General features: G+C 55.1%; 1 protein-coding gene across 1 annotated transcript in view; it reads left to right on the top strand.

The window, feature by feature from the left end:
- LOC132322470 (basic proline-rich protein-like) overlaps nt 1–19,670 on the top strand; it is a 42,729-nt gene that overhangs the window by 9,971 nt on the left and 13,088 nt on the right. The window contains exons 8-17 of the mRNA XM_059836956.1: nt 1,377–1,502; nt 3,123–3,248; nt 4,870–4,995; nt 8,360–8,485; nt 10,107–10,232; nt 11,854–11,979; nt 13,601–13,726; nt 15,344–15,469; nt 17,090–17,215; nt 18,836–18,961. Of these exons, the coding sequence (XP_059692939.1) occupies nt 1,377–1,502; nt 3,123–3,248; nt 4,870–4,995; nt 8,360–8,485; nt 10,107–10,232; nt 11,854–11,979; nt 13,601–13,726; nt 15,344–15,469; nt 17,090–17,215; nt 18,836–18,961 (1,260 nt within the window). The remainder of the gene's footprint in view (nt 1–1,376; nt 1,503–3,122; nt 3,249–4,869; nt 4,996–8,359; nt 8,486–10,106; nt 10,233–11,853; nt 11,980–13,600; nt 13,727–15,343; nt 15,470–17,089; nt 17,216–18,835; nt 18,962–19,670) is intronic.

Here is a 19,670-nt window from a genome sequence, read left to right as displayed (position 1 = left end):
TCTGCAGTGCTGTGGCCAAGAACAAAAGAAGGTAGTGCTGGAGGTGCCAGGGCTTGCTTTGTTTGCCCTTTTTGGAAAGGTGTGCTTGGCGTGTGAAACCCGTCTGCAGTTTCCTTGCTTGTACAGTCTCTTTTGGGCCAGCTGTCTTTTGGCTTTTGATGAGCGGCCAGGTGAGGACTGTGTTGTCCCTGCAGCTGTGGAGGACCATTCTTGTCCCGTGCAGCCAAAGAAACCAAGAGCGGAGCTGCGAAGCCGCCTCGTGAGGCGAAAAGCAGAAGCAGCCAGTTTCTGTTGATGCATATTTTGGTGTAGTCTGCAGCTTTGGAGCTTGGAGTGGGGGTAAAGCTGCAAGTCCTTGACTGCTGTCTTGTGCTGCTCAGAAGAGGAAGGCCATCTTGAAGTGGTCCATGCTGTAGCTGAGTCAAATGGGCACCTTTGTGGCTGGGGAGCTGCATGGGCAAAAAGGACGCAGGGCTGGCGATCCTGAGCAGCTGAGGATGAGGCAGCGTGCGGCCAGGTGGCCAAGAAGGCCAAGGGCATCGTGGCCTGTGTCAGCAGCAGTGGGGCAGCAGGAGCAGGGCAGTGAGCCTCGCCCTGTGCTGGGCAGCGCTGCGGCCACAGCTGGAGTGCTGTGTGCAGCGGTGAGACACTGGGAAGCAGAAAGTGATGGAGCGGCTGGAGCGTGTGCAGAGAAGGCCACTGGAGCTGGGCAAGGGGGTGGAGCACAAGGCCGGTGAGGAGGTGCTGGGGGTTTTTCAGCCTGGACAGTGGGAAGCTCTTTAGGGACCTTCAGGCAGATTTCCATCAATCCCTGCAGGACAGTGCTCAGCACAAGGGCTGTTTCACCCCCAAACATCCCATCACTGCCTGCAAGTGCTGTAGACACTGGAGTGGGTGACACTTCCGTCTTGTGGCTTGTCGGCACGTTGGTTTGTCGGTTTGCTAAGAGGAGAAGGCCTGTTCAGTTTCCTCTACTTCCAGCAAGCAAAGATGCTGCTGCGCAACGTTTCCTGCTCTTTTCCGGCTTTGGAAAGGCATTCTGACCCAGTTTGACTTTTCCACGTCTGCAGCAGCAGTAGCAAAGGCGTTGCTGTCTCTTTCCTACTTTTCCATTTGAGAGCTCTGAAGGACCAAAAGCTCCGTTTTGCCAAGACATCCTTGCTTGCTGATAGCAGCCAGGGAGGAAAATCAACTTCATATCCATCTCGAGTTCTGTTGAATTGGCCCAATTTCATTTGGTGGCTGTGACTCGGAATCCCCATGTCGCTAGGAAATGTAATGATTTCTCCTTAGAAGATGTGGTGGTAGATCTGAAAAGAAATGAGGTTCTAAATGGCAGGTAACAGTGTGTCCCTCATGCTTCTCTCTTGCCACAGATGTCAGAACCATCTGCCGTCTCTCCCCCGGCTCCCGCTGCTCCTGGCAAAGATGCCAAAGAGGAGCAAACTGAGGCGGATGACTGCCAGCCTCCATCCGTGCTCCCACCAGGACTCTCTGGACCTGTAAGTGCCAGTTGTGTGTGACGCTGTCGTTAGAGCGAGGCAGAGGTGCAAGTTTCGGAGCGGCCAGCACGTTGCTGTTGCTGGCTGAGGATGCTGAGTGCTGGAGTCCTGCCTGGACCTCATGATTTCTCTGGGCCGCGCCAGCAGAACTTGCCCTTTGACCTGTCATGTTGGGGCACCAAAGGGCTGGTGCCTCTGGGAGAGCATCTGGCTGCTTGGCTTGGGAAAGCTCTGTCTCTGGGCTTCTGCAGTGCTGTGGCCAAGAACAAAAGAAGGTAGTGCTGGAGGTGCCAGGGCTTGCTTTGTTTGCCCTTTTTGGAAAGGTGTGCTTGGCGTGTGAAACCCGTCTGCAGTTTCCTTGCTTGTACAGTCTCTTTTGGGCCAGCTGTCTTTTGGCTTTTGATGAGCGGCCAGGTGAGGACTGTGTTGTCCCTGCAGCTGTGGAGGACCATTCTTGTCCCGTGCAGCCAAAGAAACCAAGAGCGGAGCTGCGAAGCCGCCTCGTGAGGCGAAAAGCAGAAGCAGCCAGTTTCTGTTGATGCATATTTTGGTGTAGTCTGCAGCTTTGGAGCTTGGAGTGGGGGTAAAGCTGCAAGTCCTTGACTGCTGTCTTGTGCTGCTCAGAAGAGGAAGGCCATCTTGAAGTGGTCCATGCTGTAGCTGAGTCAAATGGGCACCTTTGTGGCTGGGGAGCTGCATGGGCAAAAAGGACGCAGGGCTGGCGATCCTGAGCAGCTGAGGATGAGGCAGCGTGCGGCCAGGTGGCCAAGAAGGCCAAGGGCATCGTGGCCTGTGTCAGCAGCAGTGGGGCAGCAGGAGCAGGGCAGTGAGCCTCGCCCTGTGCTGGGCAGCGCTGCGGCCACAGCTGGAGTGCTGTGTGCAGCGGTGAGACACTGGGAAGCAGAAAGTGATGGAGCGGCTGGAGCGTGTGCAGAGAAGGCCACTGGAGCTGGGCAAGGGGGTGGAGCACAAGGCCGGTGAGGAGGTGCTGGGGGTTTTTCAGCCTGGACAGTGGGAAGCTCTTTAGGGACCTTCAGGCAGATTTCCATCAATCCCTGCAGGACAGTGCTCAGCACAAGGGCTGTTTCACCCCCAAACATCCCATCACTGCCTGCAAGTGCTGTAGACACTGGAGTGGGTGACACTTCCGTCTTGTGGCTTGTTGGCACGTTGGTTTGTCGGTTTGCTAAGAGGAGAAGGCCTGTTCAGTTTCCTCTTCTTCCAGCAAGCAAAGATGCTTCTGCACATTGTTTCCTGCTCTTTTCCGGCCTTGGAATGGCATTCTGACCCAGTTTGACTTTTCCACGTCTGCAGCAGCAGTAGCAAAGGCGTTGCTGTCTCTTTCCTAGTTTTCCATTTGGGAGCTTTGAAGGACCAAAAGCTCCGTTTTGCCAAGACAACCTTGCTTGCTGATCGCAGCCAGGGAGGAAAATCAACTTCATATCCATCTCAAGTTCTGTTGAATGGGCCCAATTTCATTTGGTGGCTGTGACTCGGAATCCCCATGTCGCTAGGAAATGTAATGATTTCTCCTTAGAAGATGTGGTGGTAGATCTGAAAAGAAATGAGGTTCTAAATGACAGGTAACAGTGTGTCCCTCATGCTTCTCTCTTTCCACAGATGTCAGAACCATCTGCCGTCTCTCTCCCGGCTCCCGCTACTCCTGGCAAAGATGCCAAAGAGGAGCAAACTGAGGCGGGTGACTGCCAGCCTCCATCCGTGCTCCCACCAGGACTCTCTGGACCTGTAAGTGCCAGTTGTGTGTGACGCTGTCGTTAGTGCGAGGCAGAGGTGCAAGTTTCGGAGCGGCCAGCATGTTGCTGTTGCTGGCTGAGGATGCTGAGTGCTGGAGTCCTGCCTAGACCTTGTGATTTCTCTGGGCAGCGTGCGGCAGAACTTGCCCTTTGACCTGTCATGTTGGGGCAGCAAAGGGCTGGTGCCTCTGGGAGAGCATCTGGCTGCTTGGCTTGGGAAAGCTCTGTCTCTGGGCTTCTGCAGTGCTGTGGCCAAGAACAAAAGAAGGTAGTGCTGGAGTTGCCAGGGCTTGCTTTGTTTTCCCTTTTTGGAAAGGTGTGCTTGGCGTGTGAAACCCGTCTGCAGTTTCCTTGCTTGTACAGTCTCTTTTGGGCCAGGTGTCTTTTGGCATGTGATGAGCTGCCAGGTGAGGACTGTGTTGTCCCTGCAGCTGTGGTGCACCATTCTTGTCTGGTGCAGCCAAAGAAACCAAGAGCGGAGCTGCGAAGCCGCCTCGTGAGGCGAAAAGCAGAAGCAGCCAGTTTCTGTTGATGCATATTTTGGTGTAGTCTGCAGCTTTGGAGCTTGGAGTGGGGGTAAAGCTGCAAGTCCTTGACTGCTGTCTGGTGCTGCTCAGAAGAGGAAGGCCATCTTGAAGTGGTCCATGCTGTAGCTGAGTCAAATGGGCACCTTTGTGGCTGGGGAGCTGCATGGGCAAAAAGGACGCAGGGCTGGCGATCCTGAGCAGCTGAGGATGAGGCAGCGTGCGGCCAGGTGGCCAAGAAGGCCAAGGGCATCGTGGCCTGTGTCAGCAGCAGTGGGGCAGCAGGAGCAGGGCAGTGAGCCTCGCCCTGTGCTGGGCAGCGCTGCGGCCACAGCTGGAGTGCTGTGTGCAGCGGTGAGACCCTGGAAAGAAGAAGGTGATGGAGCGGCTGGAGCATGTGCAGAGAAGGCCACGGGAGCTGGGCAAGGGGGTGGAGCACAAGGCCAGTGAGGAGGTGCTGGGGGTTTTTCAGCCTGGACAATGGGAAGCTCTTGAGGGACCTTCAGGCAGATTTCCATCAATCCCTGCAGGACAGTGCTCAGCACAAGAGCTGTTTCAGCCCCAAACATCCCATCACTGCCTGCAAGTGCTGTAGACACTGGAGTGGGTGACACTTCCGTCTTGTGGCTTGTCGGCACGTTGGTTTGTCGGTTTGCTAAGAGGAGAAGGCCTGTTCAGTTTCCTCTTCTTCCAGCAAGCAAAGATACTTCTGCACAACGTTTCCTGCTCTTTTCCGGCTTTGGAAAGGCATTCTGACCCAGTTTGACTTTTCCACGTCTGCAGCAGCAGTAGCAAAGGCGTTGCTGTCTCTTTCCTAGTTTTCCATTTGAGAGCTCTGAAGGACCAAAAGCTCCGTTTTGCCGAGACAACCTTGCTTGCTGATAGCAGCCAGGGAGGAAAATCAACTTCATATCCATCTCGAGTTCTGTTGAATTGGCCCCATTTCATTTGGTGGCTGTGACTCGGAATCCCCATGTCGCTAGGAAATGTAATGATTTCTCCTTAGAAGATGTGGTGGTAGATCTGAAAAGAAATGAGGTTCTAAATGACAGGTAACAGTCTGTCCCTCATGCTTCTCTCTTGCCACAGATGTCAGAACCATCTGCCGTCTCTCCCCCGGCTCCCGCTGCTCCTGGCAAAGATGCCAAAGAGGAGCAAACTGAGGCGGATGACTGCCAGCCTCCATCCGTGCTCCCACCAGGACTCTCTGGACCTGTAAGTGCCAGTTGTGTGTGACGCTGTCGTTAGAGCGAGGCAGAGATGCAAGTTTCGGAGCGGCCAGCACGTTGCTGTTGCTGGCTGAGGATGCTGAGTGCTGGAGTCCTGCCTGGACCTCGTGATTTCTCTGGGCCGCGCCAGCAGAACTTGCCCTTTGACCTGTCATGTTGGGGCAGCAAAGGGCTGGTGCCTCTGGGAGAGCATCTGGCTGCTTGGCTTGGGAAAGCTTTGTCTCTGGGCTTCTGCAGTGCTGTGGCCAAGAACAAAAGAAGGTAGTGCTGGAGTTACCAGGGCTTGCTTTGTTTTCCCTTTTTGGAAAGGTGTGCTTGGCATGTGAAACCCGTCTGCAGTTTCCTTGCTTGTACAGTCTCTTTTGGGCCAGGTGTCGTTTGGCATGTGATGAGCTGCCAGGTGAGGACTGTGTTGTCCCTGCAGCTGTGGTGCACCATTCTTGTCTGGTGCAGCCAAAGAAACGAAGAGCGGAGCTGCGAAGCCGCCTCGTGAGGCGAAAAGCAGAAGCAGCCAGTTTCTGTTGATGCATATTTTGGTGTAGTCTGCAGCTTTGGAGCTTGGAGTGGGGGTAAAGCTGCAAGTCCTTGACTGCTGTCTGGTGCTGCTCAGAAGAGGAAGGCCATCTTGAAGTGGTCCATGCTGTAGCTGAGTCAAATGGGCACCTTTGTGGCTGGGGAGCTGCATGGGCAAAAAGGACGCAGGGCTGGCGATCCTGAGCAGCTGAGGATGAGGCAGCGTGCGGCCAGGTGGCCAAGAAGGCCAAGGGCATCGTGGCCTGTGTCAGCAGCAGTGGGGCAGCAGGAGCAGGGCAGTGAGCCTCGCCCTGTGCTGGGCAGCGCTGCGGCCACAGCTGGAGTGCTGTGTGCAGCGGTGAGACCCTGGAAAGAAGAAGGTGATGGAGCGGCTGGAGCATGTGCAGAGAAGGCCACGGGAGCTGGGCAAGGGGGTGGAGCACAAGGCCAATGAGGAGGTGCTGGGGGTTTTTCAGCCTGGACAATGGGAAGCTCTTGAGGGACCTTCAGGCAGATTTCCATCAATCCCTGCAGGACAGTGCTCAGCACAAGGGCTGTTTCACCCCCAAACATCCCATCACTGCCTGCAAGTGCTGTAGACACTGGAGTGGGTGACACTTCCGTCTTGTGGCTTGTCGGCACGTTGGTTTGTCGGTTTGCTAAGAGGAGAAGGCCTGTTCAGTTTCCTCTTCTTCCAGCAAGCAAAGATACTTCTGCACAACGTTTCCTGCTCTTTTCCGGCTTTGGAAAGGCATTCTGACCCAGTTTGACTTTTCCACGTCTGCAGCAGCAGTAGCAAAGGCGTTGCTGTCTCTTTCCTAGTTTTCCATTTGAGAGCTCTGAAGGACCAAAAGCTCCGTTTTGCCGAGACAACCTTGCTTGCTGATAGCAGCCAGGGAGGAAAATCAACTTCATATCCATCTCGAGTTCTGTTGAATTGGCCCCATTTCATTTGGTGGCTGTGACTCGGAATCCCCATGTCGCTAGGAAATGTAATGATTTCTCCTTAGAAGATGTGGTGGTAGATCTGAAAAGAAATGAGGTTCTAAATGACAGGTAACAGTGTGTCCCTCATGCTTCTCTCTTGCCACAGATGTCAGAACCATCTGCCGTCTCTCCCCCGGCTCCCGCTGCTCCTGGCAAAGATGCCAAAGAGGAGCAAAGTGAGGTGGATGACTGCCAGCCTCCATCCGTGCTCCCACCAGGACTCTCTGGACCTGTAAGTGCCAGTTGTGTGTGACGCTGTCGTTAGAGCGAGGCAGAGGTGCAAGTTTCGGAGCGGCCAGCATGTTGCTGTTGCTGGCTGAGGATGCTGAGTGCTGGAGTCCTGCCTGGACCTCGTGATTTCTCTGGGCCGCGCCAGCAGAACTTGCCCTTTGACCTGTCATGTTGGGGCAGCAAAGGGCTGGTGCCTCTGGGAGAGCATCTGGCTGCTTGGCTTGGGAAAGCTCTGTCTCTGGGCTTCTGCAGTGCTGTGGCCAAGAACAAAAGAAGGTGCTGGAGTTGCCAGGGCTTGCTTTGTTTGCCCTTTTTGGAAAGGTGTGCTTGGCGTGTGAAACCCGTCTGCAGTTTCCTTGCTTGTACAGTCTCTTTTGGGCCAGCTGTCTTTTGGCTTTTGATGAGCGGCCAGGTGAGGACTGTGTTGTCCCTGCAGCTGTGGTGCACCATTCTTGTGCCGTGCAGCCAAAGAAACCAAGAGCGGAGCTGCGAAGCCTTCTCGTGAGGCGAAAAGCAGAAGCAGCCAGTTTCTGTTGATGCATATTTTGGTGTAGTCTGCAGCTTTGGAGCTTGGAGTGGGGGTAAAGCTGCAAGTCCTTGACTGCTGTCTGGTGCTGCTCAGAAGAGGAAGGCCATCTTGAAGTGGTCCATGCTGTAGCTGAGTCAAATGGGCACCTTTGTGGCTGGGGAGCTGCGTGGGCCAAAAGGACGCAGGGCTGGCGATCCTGAGCAGCTGAAGATGAGGCAGCGTGCGGCCAGGTGGCCAAGAAGGCCAAGGGCATCGTGGCCTGTGTCAGCAGCTGTGGGGCAGCAGGAGCAGGGCAGTGAGCCTCGCCCTGTGCTGGGCAGCGCTGCGGCCACAGCTGGAGTGCTGTGTGCAGCGGTGGGCCCCTGGGAAGCAGAAAGTGATGGAGCGGCTGGAGCGTGTGCAGAGAAGGCCATGGGAACCAGGATAAGGGGGTGGAGCACAAGGCCAGTGAGGAGGTGCTGGGGGTTTTTCAGCCTGGACAATGGGAAGCTCTTGAGGGACCTTCAGGCAGATTTCCATCAATCCCTGCAGGACAGTGCTCAGCACAAGGGCTGTTTCACCCCCAAACATCCCATCACTGCCTGCAAGTGCTGTAGACACTGGAGTGGGTGACACTTCCGTCTTGTGGCTTGTCGGCACGTTGGTTTGTCGGTTTGCTAAGAGGAGAAGGCCTGTTCAGTTTCCTCTTCTTCCAGCAAGCAAAGATACTTCTGCACAACGTTTCCTGCTCTTTTCCGGCTTTGGAAAGGCATTCTGACCCAGTTTGACTTTTCCACGTCTGCAGCAGCAGTAGCAAAGGCGTTGCTGTCTCTTTCCTAGTTTTCCATTTGAGAGCTCTGAAGGACCAAAAGCTCCGTTTTGCTGAGACAACCTTGCTTGCTGATAGCAGCCAGGGAGGAAAATCAACTTCATATCCATCTCGAGTTCTGTTGAATGAGCCCAATTTCATTTGGTGGCTGTGACTCGGAATCCCCATGTCGCTAGGAAATGTAATGATTTCTCCTTAGAAGATGTGGTGGTAGATCTGAAAAGAAATGAGGTTCTAAATGACAGGTAACAGTCTGTCCCTCATGCTTCTCTCTTGCCACAGATGTCAGAACCATCTGCCGTCTCTCCCCCGGCTCCCGCTGCTCCTGGCAAAGATGCCAAAGAGGATCAAACTGAGGCGGATGACTGCCAGCCTCCATCCGTGCTCCCACCAGGACTCTCTGGACCTGTAAGTGCCAGTTGTGTGTGACGCTGTCGTTAGAGCGAGGCAGAGGTGCAAGTTTCGGAGCGGCCAGCATGTTGCTATTGCTGGCTGAGGATGCTGAGTGCTGGAGTCCTGCCTGGACCTCGTGATTTCTCTGGGCCGCGCCAGCAGAACTTGCCCTTTGACCTGTCATGTTGGGGCAGCAAAGGGCTGGTGCCTCTGGGAGAGCATCTGGCTGCTTGGCTTGGGAAAGCTATGTCTCTGGGCTTCTGCAGTGCTGTGGCCAAGAAAAAAAGAAGGTAGTGCTGGAGGTGCCAGGGCTTGCTTTGTTTGCCCTTTTTGGAAAGGTGTGCTTGGCGTGTGAAACCCGTCTGCAGTTTCCTTGCTTGTACAGTCTCTTTTGGGCCAGCTGTCTTTTGGCTTTTGATGAGCGGCCAGGTGAGGACTGTGTTGTCCCTGCAGCTGTGGTGCACCATTCTTGTCTGGTGCAGCCAAAGAAACCAAGAGCGGAGCTGCGAAGCCGCCTCGTGAGGCGAAAAGCAGAAGCAGCCAGTTTCTGTTGATGCATATTTTGGTGTAGTCTGCAGCTTTGGAGCTTGGAGTGGGGGTAAAGCTGCAAGTCCTTGACTGCTGTCTGGTGCTGCTCAGAAGAGGAAGGCCATCTTGAAGTGGTCCATGCTGTAGCTGAGTCAAATGGGCACCTTTGTGGCTGGGGAGCTGCGTGGGCCAAAAGGGCGCAGGGCTGGCGATCCTGAGCAGCTGAAGACGAGGCAGCGTGCGGCCAGGTGGCCAAGAAGGCCAAGGGCATCGTGGCCTGTGTCAGCAGCTGTGGGGCAGCAGGAGCAGGGCAGTGAGCCTCGCCCTGTGCTGGGCAGCGCTGCGGCCACAGCTGGAGTGCTGTGTGCAGCGGTGGGCCCCTGGGAAGCAGAAAGTGATGGAGCGGCTGGAGCGTGTGCAGAGAAGGCCATGGGAACCGGGATAAGGGGGTGGAGCACAAGGCCAGTGAGGAGGTGCTGGGGGTTTTTCAGCCTGGACAATGGGAAGCTCTTGAGGGACCTTCAGGCAGATTTCCATCAATCCCTGCAGGACAGTGCTCAGCACAAGGGCTGTTTCACCCCCAAACATCCCATCACTGCCTGCAAGTGCTGTAGACACTGGAGTGGGTGACACTTCCGTCTTGTGGCTTGTCGGCACGTTGGTTTGTCGGTTTGCTAAGAGGAGAAGGCCTGTTCAGTTTCCTCTTCTTCCAGCAAGCAAAGATGCTTCTGCACAACGTTTCCTGCTCTTTTCTGGCCTTGGAATGGCATTCTGACCCAGTTTGACTTTTCCACGTCTGCAGCAGCAGTAGCAACGGCGTTGCGGTCTCTTTCCTAGTTTTCCATTTGAGAGCTCTGAAGGACCAAAAGCTCCGTTTTGCCGAGACAACCTTGCTTGCTGATAGCAGCCAGGGAGGAAAATCAACTTCATATCCATCTCGAGTTTGGTTGAATTGGCCCCATTTCATTTGGTGGCTGTGACTCGGAATCCCCATGTCGCTAGGAAATGTAATGATTTCTCCTTAGAAGATGTGGTGGTAGATCTGAAAAGAAATGAGGTTCTAAATGACAGGTAACAGTCTGTCCCTCATGCTTCTCTCTTGCCACAGATGTCAGAACCATCTGCCGTCTCTCCCCCGGCTCCCGCTGCTCCTGGCAAAGATGCCAAAGAGGAGCAAAGTGAGGCGGATGACTGCCAGCCTCCATCCGTGCTCCCACCAGGACTCTCTGGACCTGTAAGTGCCAGTTGTGTGTGACGCTGTCGTTAGTGCGAGGCAGAGGTGCAAGTTTCGGAGCAGCCAGCACGTTGCTGTTGCTGGCTGAGGATGCTGAGTGCTGGAGTCCTGCCTGGACCTCGTGATTTCTCTGGGCAGCGTGCGGCAGAACTTGCCCTTTGACCTGTCATGTTGGGGCACCAAAGGGCTGGTGCCTCTGGGAGAGCATCTGGCTGCTTGGCTTGGGAAAGCTCTGTCTCTGGGCTTCTGCAGTGCTGTGGCCAAGAACAAAAGAAGGTAGTGCTGGAGGTGCCAGGGCTTGCTTTGTTTGCCCTTTTTGGAAAGGTGTGCTTGGCGTGTGAAACCCGTCTGCAGTTTCCTTGCTTGTACAGTCTCTTTTGGGCCAGCTGTCTTTTGGCTTTTGATGAGCGGCCAGGTGAGGACTGTGTTGTCCCTGCAGCTGTGGTGCACCATTCTTGTGCCGTGCAGCCAAAGAAACCAAGAGCGGAGCTGCGAAGCCTTCTCGTGAGGCGAAAAGCAGAAGCAGCCAGTTTCTGTTGATGCATATTTTGGTGTAGTCTGCAGCTTTGGAGCTTGGAGTGGGGGTAAAGCTGCAAGTCCTTGACTGCTGTCTGGTGCTGCTCAGAAGAGGAAGGCCATCTTGAAGTGGTCCATGCTGTAGCTGAGTCAAATGGGCACCTTTGTGGCTGGGGAGCTGCGTGGGCCAAAAGGACGCAGGGCTGGCGATCCTGAGCAGCTGAGGATGAGGCAGCGTGCGGCCAGGTGGCCAAGAAGGCCAAGGGCATCGTGGCCTGTGTCAGCAGCTGTGGGGCAGCAGGAGCAGGGCAGTGAGCCTCGCCCTGTGCTGGGCAGCGCTGCGGCCACAGCTGGAGTGCTGTGTGCAGCGGTGGGCCCCTGGGAAGCAGAAAGTGATGGAGCGGCTGGAGCGTGTGCAGAGAAGGCCACGTGAGCTGGGCAAGGGGGTGGAGCACAAGGCCAGTGAGGAGGTGCTGGGGGTTTTTCAGCCTGGACAATGGGAAGCTCTTGAGGGACCTTCAGGCATATTTCCATCAATCCCTGCAGGACGGTGCTCAGCACAAGGGCTGTTTCACCCCCAAACATCCCATCACTGCCTGCAAGTGCTGTAGACACTGGAGTGGGTGACACTTCCGTCTTGTGGCTTGTCGGCACGTTGGTTTGTCGGTTTGCTAAGAGGAGAAGGCCTGTTCAGTTTCCTCTTCTTCCAGCAAGCAAAGATGCTTCTGCACAACGTTTCCTGCTCTTTTCTGGCCTTGGAATGGCATTCTGGCCCAGTTTGACTTTTCCACGTCTGCAGCAGCAGTAGCAAAGGCGTTGCGGTCTCTTTCCTAGTTTTCCATTTGGGAGCTTTGAAGGACCAAAAGCTCCGTTTTGCCGAGACAACCTTGCTTGCTGATAGCAGCCAGGGAGGAAAATCAACTTCATATCCATCTCGAGTTCTGTTGAATTGGCCCCATTTCATTTGGTGGCTGTGACTCGGAATCCCCATGTCGCTAGGAAATGTAATGATTTCTCCTTAGAAGATGTGGTGGTAGATCTGAAAAGAAATGAGGTTCTAAATGACAGGTAACAGTGTGTCCCTCATGCTTCTCTCTTGCCACAGATGTCAGAACCATCTGCCGTCTCTCCCCCGGCTCCCGCTGCTCCTGGCAAAGATGCCAAAGAGGATCAAACTGAGGCGGATGACTGCCAGCCTCCATCCGTGCTCCCACCAGGACTCTCTGGACCTGTAAGTGCCAGTTGTGTGTGACACTGTCATTAGAGCGAGGCAGAGGTGCAAGTTTCGGAGCGGCCAGCATGTTGCTGTTGCTGGCTGAGGATGCTGAGTGCTGGAGTCCTGCCTGGACCTCGTGATTTCTCTGGGCAGCGTGCGGCAGAACTTGCCCTTTGACCTGTCATGTTGGGGCACCAAAGGGCTGGTGCCTCTGGGAGAGCATCTGGCTGCTTGGCTTGGGAAAGCTCTGTCTCTGGGCTTCTGCAGATCTGTGGCCAAGAACAAAAGAAGGTAGTGCTGGAGGTGCCAGGGCTTGCTTTGTTTGCCCTTTTTGGAACAGTGTGCTTGGCGTGTGAAACCCGTCTGCAGTTTCCTTGCTTGTACAGTCTCTTTTGGGCCAGCTGTCTTTTGGCTTTTGATGAGCAGCCAGGTGAGGACTGTGTTGTCCCTGCAGCTGGGGAGGACCATTCTTGTCCCGTGCAGCCAAAGAAACCAAGAGCGGAGCTGCGAAGCCGCCTCGTGAGGCGAAAAGCAGAAGCAGCCAGTTTCTGTTGATGCATATTTTGGTGTAGTCTGCAGCTTTGGAGCTTGGAGTGGGGGTAAAGCTGCAAGTCCTTGACTGCTGTCTGGTGCTGCTCAGAAGAGGAAGGCCATCTTGAAGTGGTCCATGCTGTAGCTGAGTCAAATGGGCACCTTTGTGGCTGGGGAGCTGCGTGGGCCAAAAGGACGCAGGGCTGGCGATCCTGAGCAGCTGAGGATGAGGCAGCGTGCGGCCAGGTGGCCAAGAAGGCCAAGGGCATCGTGGCCTGTGTCAGCAGCTGTGGGGCAGCAGGAGCAGGGCAGTGAGCCTCGCCCTGTGCTGGGCAGCGCTGCGGCCACAGCTGGAGTGCTGTGTGCAGCGGTGAGACCCTGGGAAGCAGAAAGTGATGGAGCGGCTGGAGCGTGTGCAGAGAAGGCCACGGGAGCTGGGCAAGGGGGTGGAGCACAAGGCCAGTGAGGAGGTGCTGGGGGTTTTTCAGCCTGGACATAGGGAAGCTCTTGAGGGACCTTCAGGCAGATTTCCATCAATCCCTGCAGGACAGTGCTCAGCACAAGAGCTGTTTCACCCCCAAACATCCCATCACTGCCTGCAAGTGCTGTAGACACTGGAGTGGGTGACACTTCCGTCTTGTGGCTTGTCGGCACGTTGGTTTGTCGGTTTGCTAAGAGGAGAAGGCCTGTTCAGTTTCCTCTTCTTCCAGCAAGCAAAGATGCTTCTGCACAACGTTTCCTGCTCTTTTCTGGCCTTGGAAAGGCATTCTGACCCAGTTTGACTTTTCCACGTCTGCAGCAGCAGTAGCAAAGGCGTTGCTGTCTCTTTCCTAGTTTTCCATTTGAGAGCTCTGAAGGACCAAAAGCTCCGTTTTGCCGAGACAACCTTGCTTGCTGATAGCAGCCAGGGAGGAAAATCAAGTTCATATCCATCTCGAGTTCTGTTGAATTGGCCCCATTTCATTTGGTGGCTGTGACTCGGAATCCCCATGTCGCTAGGAAATGTAATGATTTCTCCTTAGAAGATGTGGTGGTAGATCTGAAAAGAAATGAGGTTCTAAATGACAGGTAACAGTGTGTCCCTCATGCTTCTCTCTTGCCACAGATGTCAGAACCATCTGCCGTCTCTCCCCCGGCTCCCGCTGCTCCTGGCAAAGATGCCAAAGAGGAGCAAACTGAGGCGGATGACTGCCAGCCTCCATCCGTGCTCCCACCAGGACTCTCTGGACCTGTAAGTGCCAGTTGTGTGTGACGCTGTCGTTAGAGTGAGGCAGAGGTGCAAGTTTCGGAGCGGCCAGCATGTTGCTGTTGCTGGCTGAGGATGCTGAGTGCTGGAGTCCTGCCTGGACCTCGTGATTTCTCTGGGCCGCGCCAGCAGAACTTGCCCTTTGACCTGTCATGTTGGGGCAGCAAAGGGCTGGTGCCTCTGGGAGAGCATCTGGCTGCTTGGCTTGGGAAAGCTCTGTCTCTGGGCTTCTGCAGTGCTGTGGCCAAGAACAAAAGAAGGTAGTGCTGGAGGTGCCAGGGCTTGCTTTGTTTGCCCTTTTTGGAACAGTGTGCTTGGCGTGTGAAACCCGTCTGCAGTTTCCTTGCTTGTACAGTCTCTTTTGGGCCAGCTGTCTTTTGGCTTTTGATGAGCGGCCAGGTGAGGACTGTGTTGTCCCTGCAGCTGTGGTGCACCATTCTTGTCCCGTGCAGCCAAAGAAACCAAGAGCGGAGCTGCGAAGCCTTCTCGTGAGGCGAAAAGCAGAAGCAGCCAGTTTCTGTTGATGCATATTTTGGTGTAGTCTGCAGCTTTGGAGCTTGGAGTGGGGGTAAAGCTGCAAGTCCTTGACTGCTGTCTGGTGCTGCTCAGAAGAGAAAGGCCATCTTGAAGTGGTCCATGCTGTAGCTGAGTCAAATGGGCACCTTTGTGGCTGGGGAGCTGCGGGGGCCAAAAGGACGCAGGGCTGGCGATCCTGAGCAGCTGAAGATGAGGCAGCGTGCGGCCAGGTGGCCAAGAAGGCCAAGGGCATCGTGGCCTGTGTCAGCAGCAGTGGGGCAGCAGGAGCAGGGCAGTGAGCCTCGCCCTGTGCTGGGCAGCGCTGCGGCCACAGCTGGAGTGCTGTGTGCAGCGGTGAGACCCTGGAAAGAAGAAAGTGATGGAGCGGCTGGAGCGTGTGCAGAGAAGGCCATGGGAACCGGGATAAGGGGGTGGAGCACAAGGCCAGTGAGGAGGTGCTGGGGGTTTTTCAGCCTGGACAATGGGAAGCTCTTGAGGGACCTTCAGGCAGATTTCCATCAATCCCTGCAGGACAGTGCTCAGCACAAGAGCTGTTTCACCCCCAAACATCCCATCACTGCCTGCAAGTGCTGTAGACACTGGAGTGGGTGACACTTCCGTCTTGTGGCTTGTCGGCACGTTGGTTTGTCGGTTTGCTAAGAGGAGAAGGCCTGTTCAGTTTCCTCTTCTTCCAGCAAGCCAAGATACTTCTGCACGTTTCCTGCTATTTCCGGCTTTGGAAAGGCATTCTGACCCAGTTTGACTTTTCCACGTCTGCAGCAGCAGTAGCAAAGGCGTTGCTGTCTCTTTCCTAGTTTTCCATTTGAGAGCTCTGAAGGACCAAAAGCTCCGTTTTGCCGAGACAACCTTGCTTGCTGATAGCAGCCAGGGAGGAAAATCAAGTTCATATCCATCTCGAGTTCTGTTGAATTGGCCCCATTTCATTTGGTGGCTGTGACTCGGAATCCCCATGTCGCTAGGAAATGTTATGATTTCTCCTTAGAAGATGTGGTGGTAGATCTGAAAAGAAATGAGGTTCTAAATGACAGGTAACAGTGTGTCCCTCATGCTTCTCTCTTGCCACAGATGTCAGAACCATCTGCCGTCTCTCCCCCGGCTCCCGCTGCTCCTGGCAAAGATGCCAAAGAGGAGCAAACTGAGGCGGATGACTGCCAGCCTCCATCCGTGCTCCCACCAGGACTCTCTGGACCTGTAAGTGCCAGTTGTGTGTGACGCTGTCGTTAGAGCGAGGCAGAGGTGCAAGTTTCGGAGCGGCCAGCATGTTGCTGTTGCTGGCTGAGGATGCTGAGTGCTGGAGTCCTGCCTGGACCTCGTGATTTCTCTGGGCCGCGCCAGCAGAACTTGCCCTTTGACCTGTCATGTTGGGGCAGCAAAGGGCTGGTGCCTCTGGGAGAGCATCTGGCTGCTTGGCTTGGGAAAGCTCTGTCTCTGGGCTTCTGCAGTGCTGTGGCCAAGAACAAAAGAAGGTAGTGCTGGAGGTGCCAGGGCTTGCTTTGTTTGCCCTTTTTGGAAAGGTGTGCTTGGCGTGTGAAACCCGTCTGCAGTTTCCTTGCTTGTACAGTCTCTTTTGGGCCAGCTGTCTTTTGGCTTTTGATGAGCGGCCAGGTGAGGACTGTGTTGTCCCTGCAGCTGTGGAGGACCATTCTTGTCCCGTGCAGCCAAAGAAACCAAGAGCGGAGCTGCGAAGCCGCCTCGTGAGGCGAAAAGCAGAAGCAGCCAGTTTCTGTTGATGCATATTTTGGTGTAGTCTGCAGCTTTGGAGCTTGGAGTGGGGGTAAAGCTGCAAGTCCTTGACTGCTGTCTGGTGCTGCTCAGAAGAGGAAGGCCATCTTGAAGTGGTCCATGCTGTAGCTGAGTCAAATGGGCACCTTTGTGGCTGGGGAGCTGCGTGGGCCAAAAGGACGCAGGGCTGGCGATCCTGAGCCGCTGAAGACGAGGCAGCGTGAGGCCAGGTGGCCAAGAAGGCCAAGGGCATCGTGGCCTGTGTCAGCAGCTGTGGGGCAGCAGGAGCAGGGCAGTGAGCCTCGCCCTGTGCTGGGCAGCGCTGCGGCCACAGCTGGAGTGCTGTGTGCAGCGATGAGACCCTGGGAAGCAGAAAGTGATGGAGCGGCTGGAGCGTGTGCAGAGAAGGCCACGGGAGCTGGGCAAGGGGGTGGAGCACAAGGCCAGTGAGGAGGTGCTGGGGGTTTTTCAGCCTGGACATAGGGAAGCTCTTGAGGGACCTTCAGGCAGATTTCCATCAATCCCTGCAGGACAGTGCTCAGCACAAGAGCTGTTTCAGCCCCAAACATCCCATCACTGCCTGCAAGTGCTGTAGACACTGGAGTGGGTGACACTTCCGTCTTGTGGCTTGTCGGCACGTTGGTTTGTCGGTTTGCTAAGAGGAGAAGGCCTGTTCAGTTTCCTCTTCTTCCAGCAAGCAAAGATGCTTCTGCACAACGTTTCCTGCTCTTTTCTGGCCTTGGAATGGCATTCTGACCCAGTTTGACTTTTCCACGTCTGCAGCAGCAGTAGCAAAGGCGTTGCTGTCTCTTTCCTAGTTTTCCATTTGAGAGCTCTGAAGGACCAAAAGCTCCGTTTTGCCGAGACAACCTTGCTTGCTGATAGCAGCCAGGGAGGAAAATCAACTTCATATCCATCTCGAGTTCTGTTGAATTGGCCCCATTTCATTTGGTGGCTGTGACTCGGAATCCCCATGTCGCTAGGAAATGTAATGATTTCTCCTTAGAAGATGTGGTGGTAGATCTGAAAAGAAATGAGGTTCTAAATGACAGGTAACAGTGTGTCCCTCATGCTTCTCTCTTGCCACAGATGTCAGAACCATCTGCCGTCTCTCCCCCGGCTCCCGCTGCTCCTGGCAAAGATGCCAAAGAGGATCAAACTGAGGCGGATGACTGCCAGCCTCCATCCGTGCTCCCACCAGGACTCTCTGGACCTGTAAGTGCCAGTTGTGTGTGACGCTGTCGTTAGAGCGAGGCAGAGGTGCAAGTTTCGGAGCGGCCAGCATGTTGCTGTTGCTGGCTGAGGATGCTGAGTGCTGGAGTCCTGCCTGGACCTCGTGATTTCTCTGGGCCGCGCCAGCAGAACTTGCCCTTTGACCTGTCATGTTGGGGCAGCAAAGGGCTGGTGCCTCTGGGAGAGCATCTGGCTGCTTGGCTTGGGAAAGCTCTGTCTCTGGGCTTCTGCAGTGCTGTGGCCAAGAACAAAAGAAGGTAGTGCTGGAGGTGCCAGGGCTTGCTTTGTTTGCCCTTTTTGGAAAGGTGTGCTTGGCGTGTGAAACCCGTCTGCAGTTTCCTTGCTTGTACAGTCTCTTTTGGGCCAGCTGTCTTTTGGCTTTTGATGAGCGGCCAGGTGAGGACTGTGTTGTCCCTGCAGCTGTGGAGGACCATTCTTGTCCCGTGCAGCCAAAGAAACCAAGAGCGGAGCTGCGAAGCCGCCTCGTGAGGCGAAAAGCAGAAGCAGCCAGTTTCTGTTGATGCATATTTTGGTGTAGTCTGCAGCTTTGGAGCTTGGAGTGGGGGTAAAGCTGCAAGTCCTTGACTGCTGTCTGGTGCTGCTCAGAAGAGGAAGGCCATCTTGAAGTGGTCCATGCTGTAGCTGAGTCAAATGGGCACCTTTGTGGCTGGGGAGCTGCGTGGGCCAAAAGGACGCAGGGCTGGCGATCCTGAGCCGCTGAAGACGAGGCAGCGTGAGGCCAGGTGGCCAAGAAGGCCAAGGGCATCGTGGCCTGTGTCAGCAGCTGTGGGGCAGCAGGAGCAGGGCAGTGAGCCTCGCCCTGTGCTGGGCAGCGCTGCGGCCACAGCTGGAGTGCTGTGTGCAGCGATGAGACCCTGGGAAGCAGAAAGTGATGGAGCGGCTGGAGCGTGTGCAGAGAAGGCCACGGGAGCTGGGCAAGGGGGTGGAGCACAAGGCCAGTGAGGAGGTGCTGGGGGTTTTTCAGCCTGGACATAGGGAAGCTCTTGAGGGACCTTCAGGCAGATTTCCATCAATCCCTGCAGGACAGTGCTCAGCACAAGAGCTGTTTCAGCCCCAAACATCCCATCACTGCCTGCAAGTGCTGTAGACACTGGAGTGGGTGACACTTCCGTCTTGTGGCTTGTCGGCACGTTGGTTTGTCGGTTTGCTAAGAGGAGAAGGCCTGTTCAGTTTCCTCTTCTTCCAGCAAGCAAAGATGCTTCTGCACAACGTTTCCTGCTCTTTTCTGGCCTTGGAATGGCATTCTGACCCAGTTTGACTTTTCCACGTCTGCAGCAGCAGTAGCAAAGGCGTTGCTGTCTCTTTCCTAGTTTTCCATTTGAGAGCTCTGAAGGACCAAAAGCTCCGTTTTGCCGAGACAACCTTGCTTGCTGATAGCAGCCAGGGAGGAAAATCAACTTCATATCCATCTCGAGTTCTGTTGAATTGGCCCCATTTCATTTGGTGGCTGTGACTCGGAATCCCCATGTCGCTAGGAAATGTAATGATTTCTCCTTAGAAGATGTGGTGGTAGATCTGAAAAGAAATGAGGTTCTAAATGACAGGTAACAGTGTGTCCCTCATGCTTCTCTCTTGCCACAGATGTCAGAACCATCTGCCGTCTCTCCCCCGGCTCCCGCTGCTCCTGGCAAAGATGCCAAAGAGGATCAAACTGAGGCGGATGACTGCCAGCCTCCATCCGTGCTCCCACCAGGACTCTCTGGACCTGTAAGTGCCAGTTGTGTGTGACGCTGTCGTTAGAGCGAGGCAGAGGTGCAAGTTTCGGAGCGGCCAGCATGTTGCTGTTGCTGGCTGAGGATGCTGAGTGCTGGAGTCCTGCCTGGACCTCGTGATTTCTCTGGGCCGCGCCAGCAGAACTTGCCCTTTGACCTGTCATGTTGGGGCAGCAAAGGGCTGGTGCCTCTGGGAGAGCATCTGGCTGCTTGGCTTGGGAAAGCTCTGTCTCTGGGCTTCTGCAGTGCTGTGGCCAAGAACAAAAGAAGGTAGTGCTGGAGGTGCCAGGGCTTGCTTTGTTTGCCCTTTTTGGAAAGGTGTGCTTGGCGTGTGAAACCCGTCTGCAGTTTCCTTGCTTGTACAGTCTCTTTTGGGCCAGCTGTCTTTTGGCTTTTGATGAGCGGCCAGGTGAGGACTGTGTTGTCCCTGCAGCTGTGGAGGACCATTCTTGTCCCGTGCAGCCAAAGAAACCAAGAGCGGAGCTGCGAAGCCGCCTCGTGAGGCGAAAAGCAGAAGCAGCCAGTTTCTGTTGATGCATATTTTGGTGTAGTCTGCAGCTTTGGAGCTTGGAGTGGGGGTAAAGCTGCAAGTCCTTGACTGCTGTCTGGTGCTGCTCAGAAGAGGAAGGCCATCTTGAAGTGGTCCATGCTGTAGCTGAGTCAAATGGGCACCTTTGTGGCTGGGGAGCTGCGTGGGCCAAAAG

This window comes from Haemorhous mexicanus, chromosome Z, assembly GCF_027477595.1.
Source record: "Haemorhous mexicanus isolate bHaeMex1 chromosome Z, bHaeMex1.pri, whole genome shotgun sequence".
Taxonomy (NCBI): domain Eukaryota; kingdom Metazoa; phylum Chordata; class Aves; order Passeriformes; family Fringillidae; genus Haemorhous; species Haemorhous mexicanus.
This window is presented reverse-complemented; position numbering and strand designations above follow the sequence as displayed.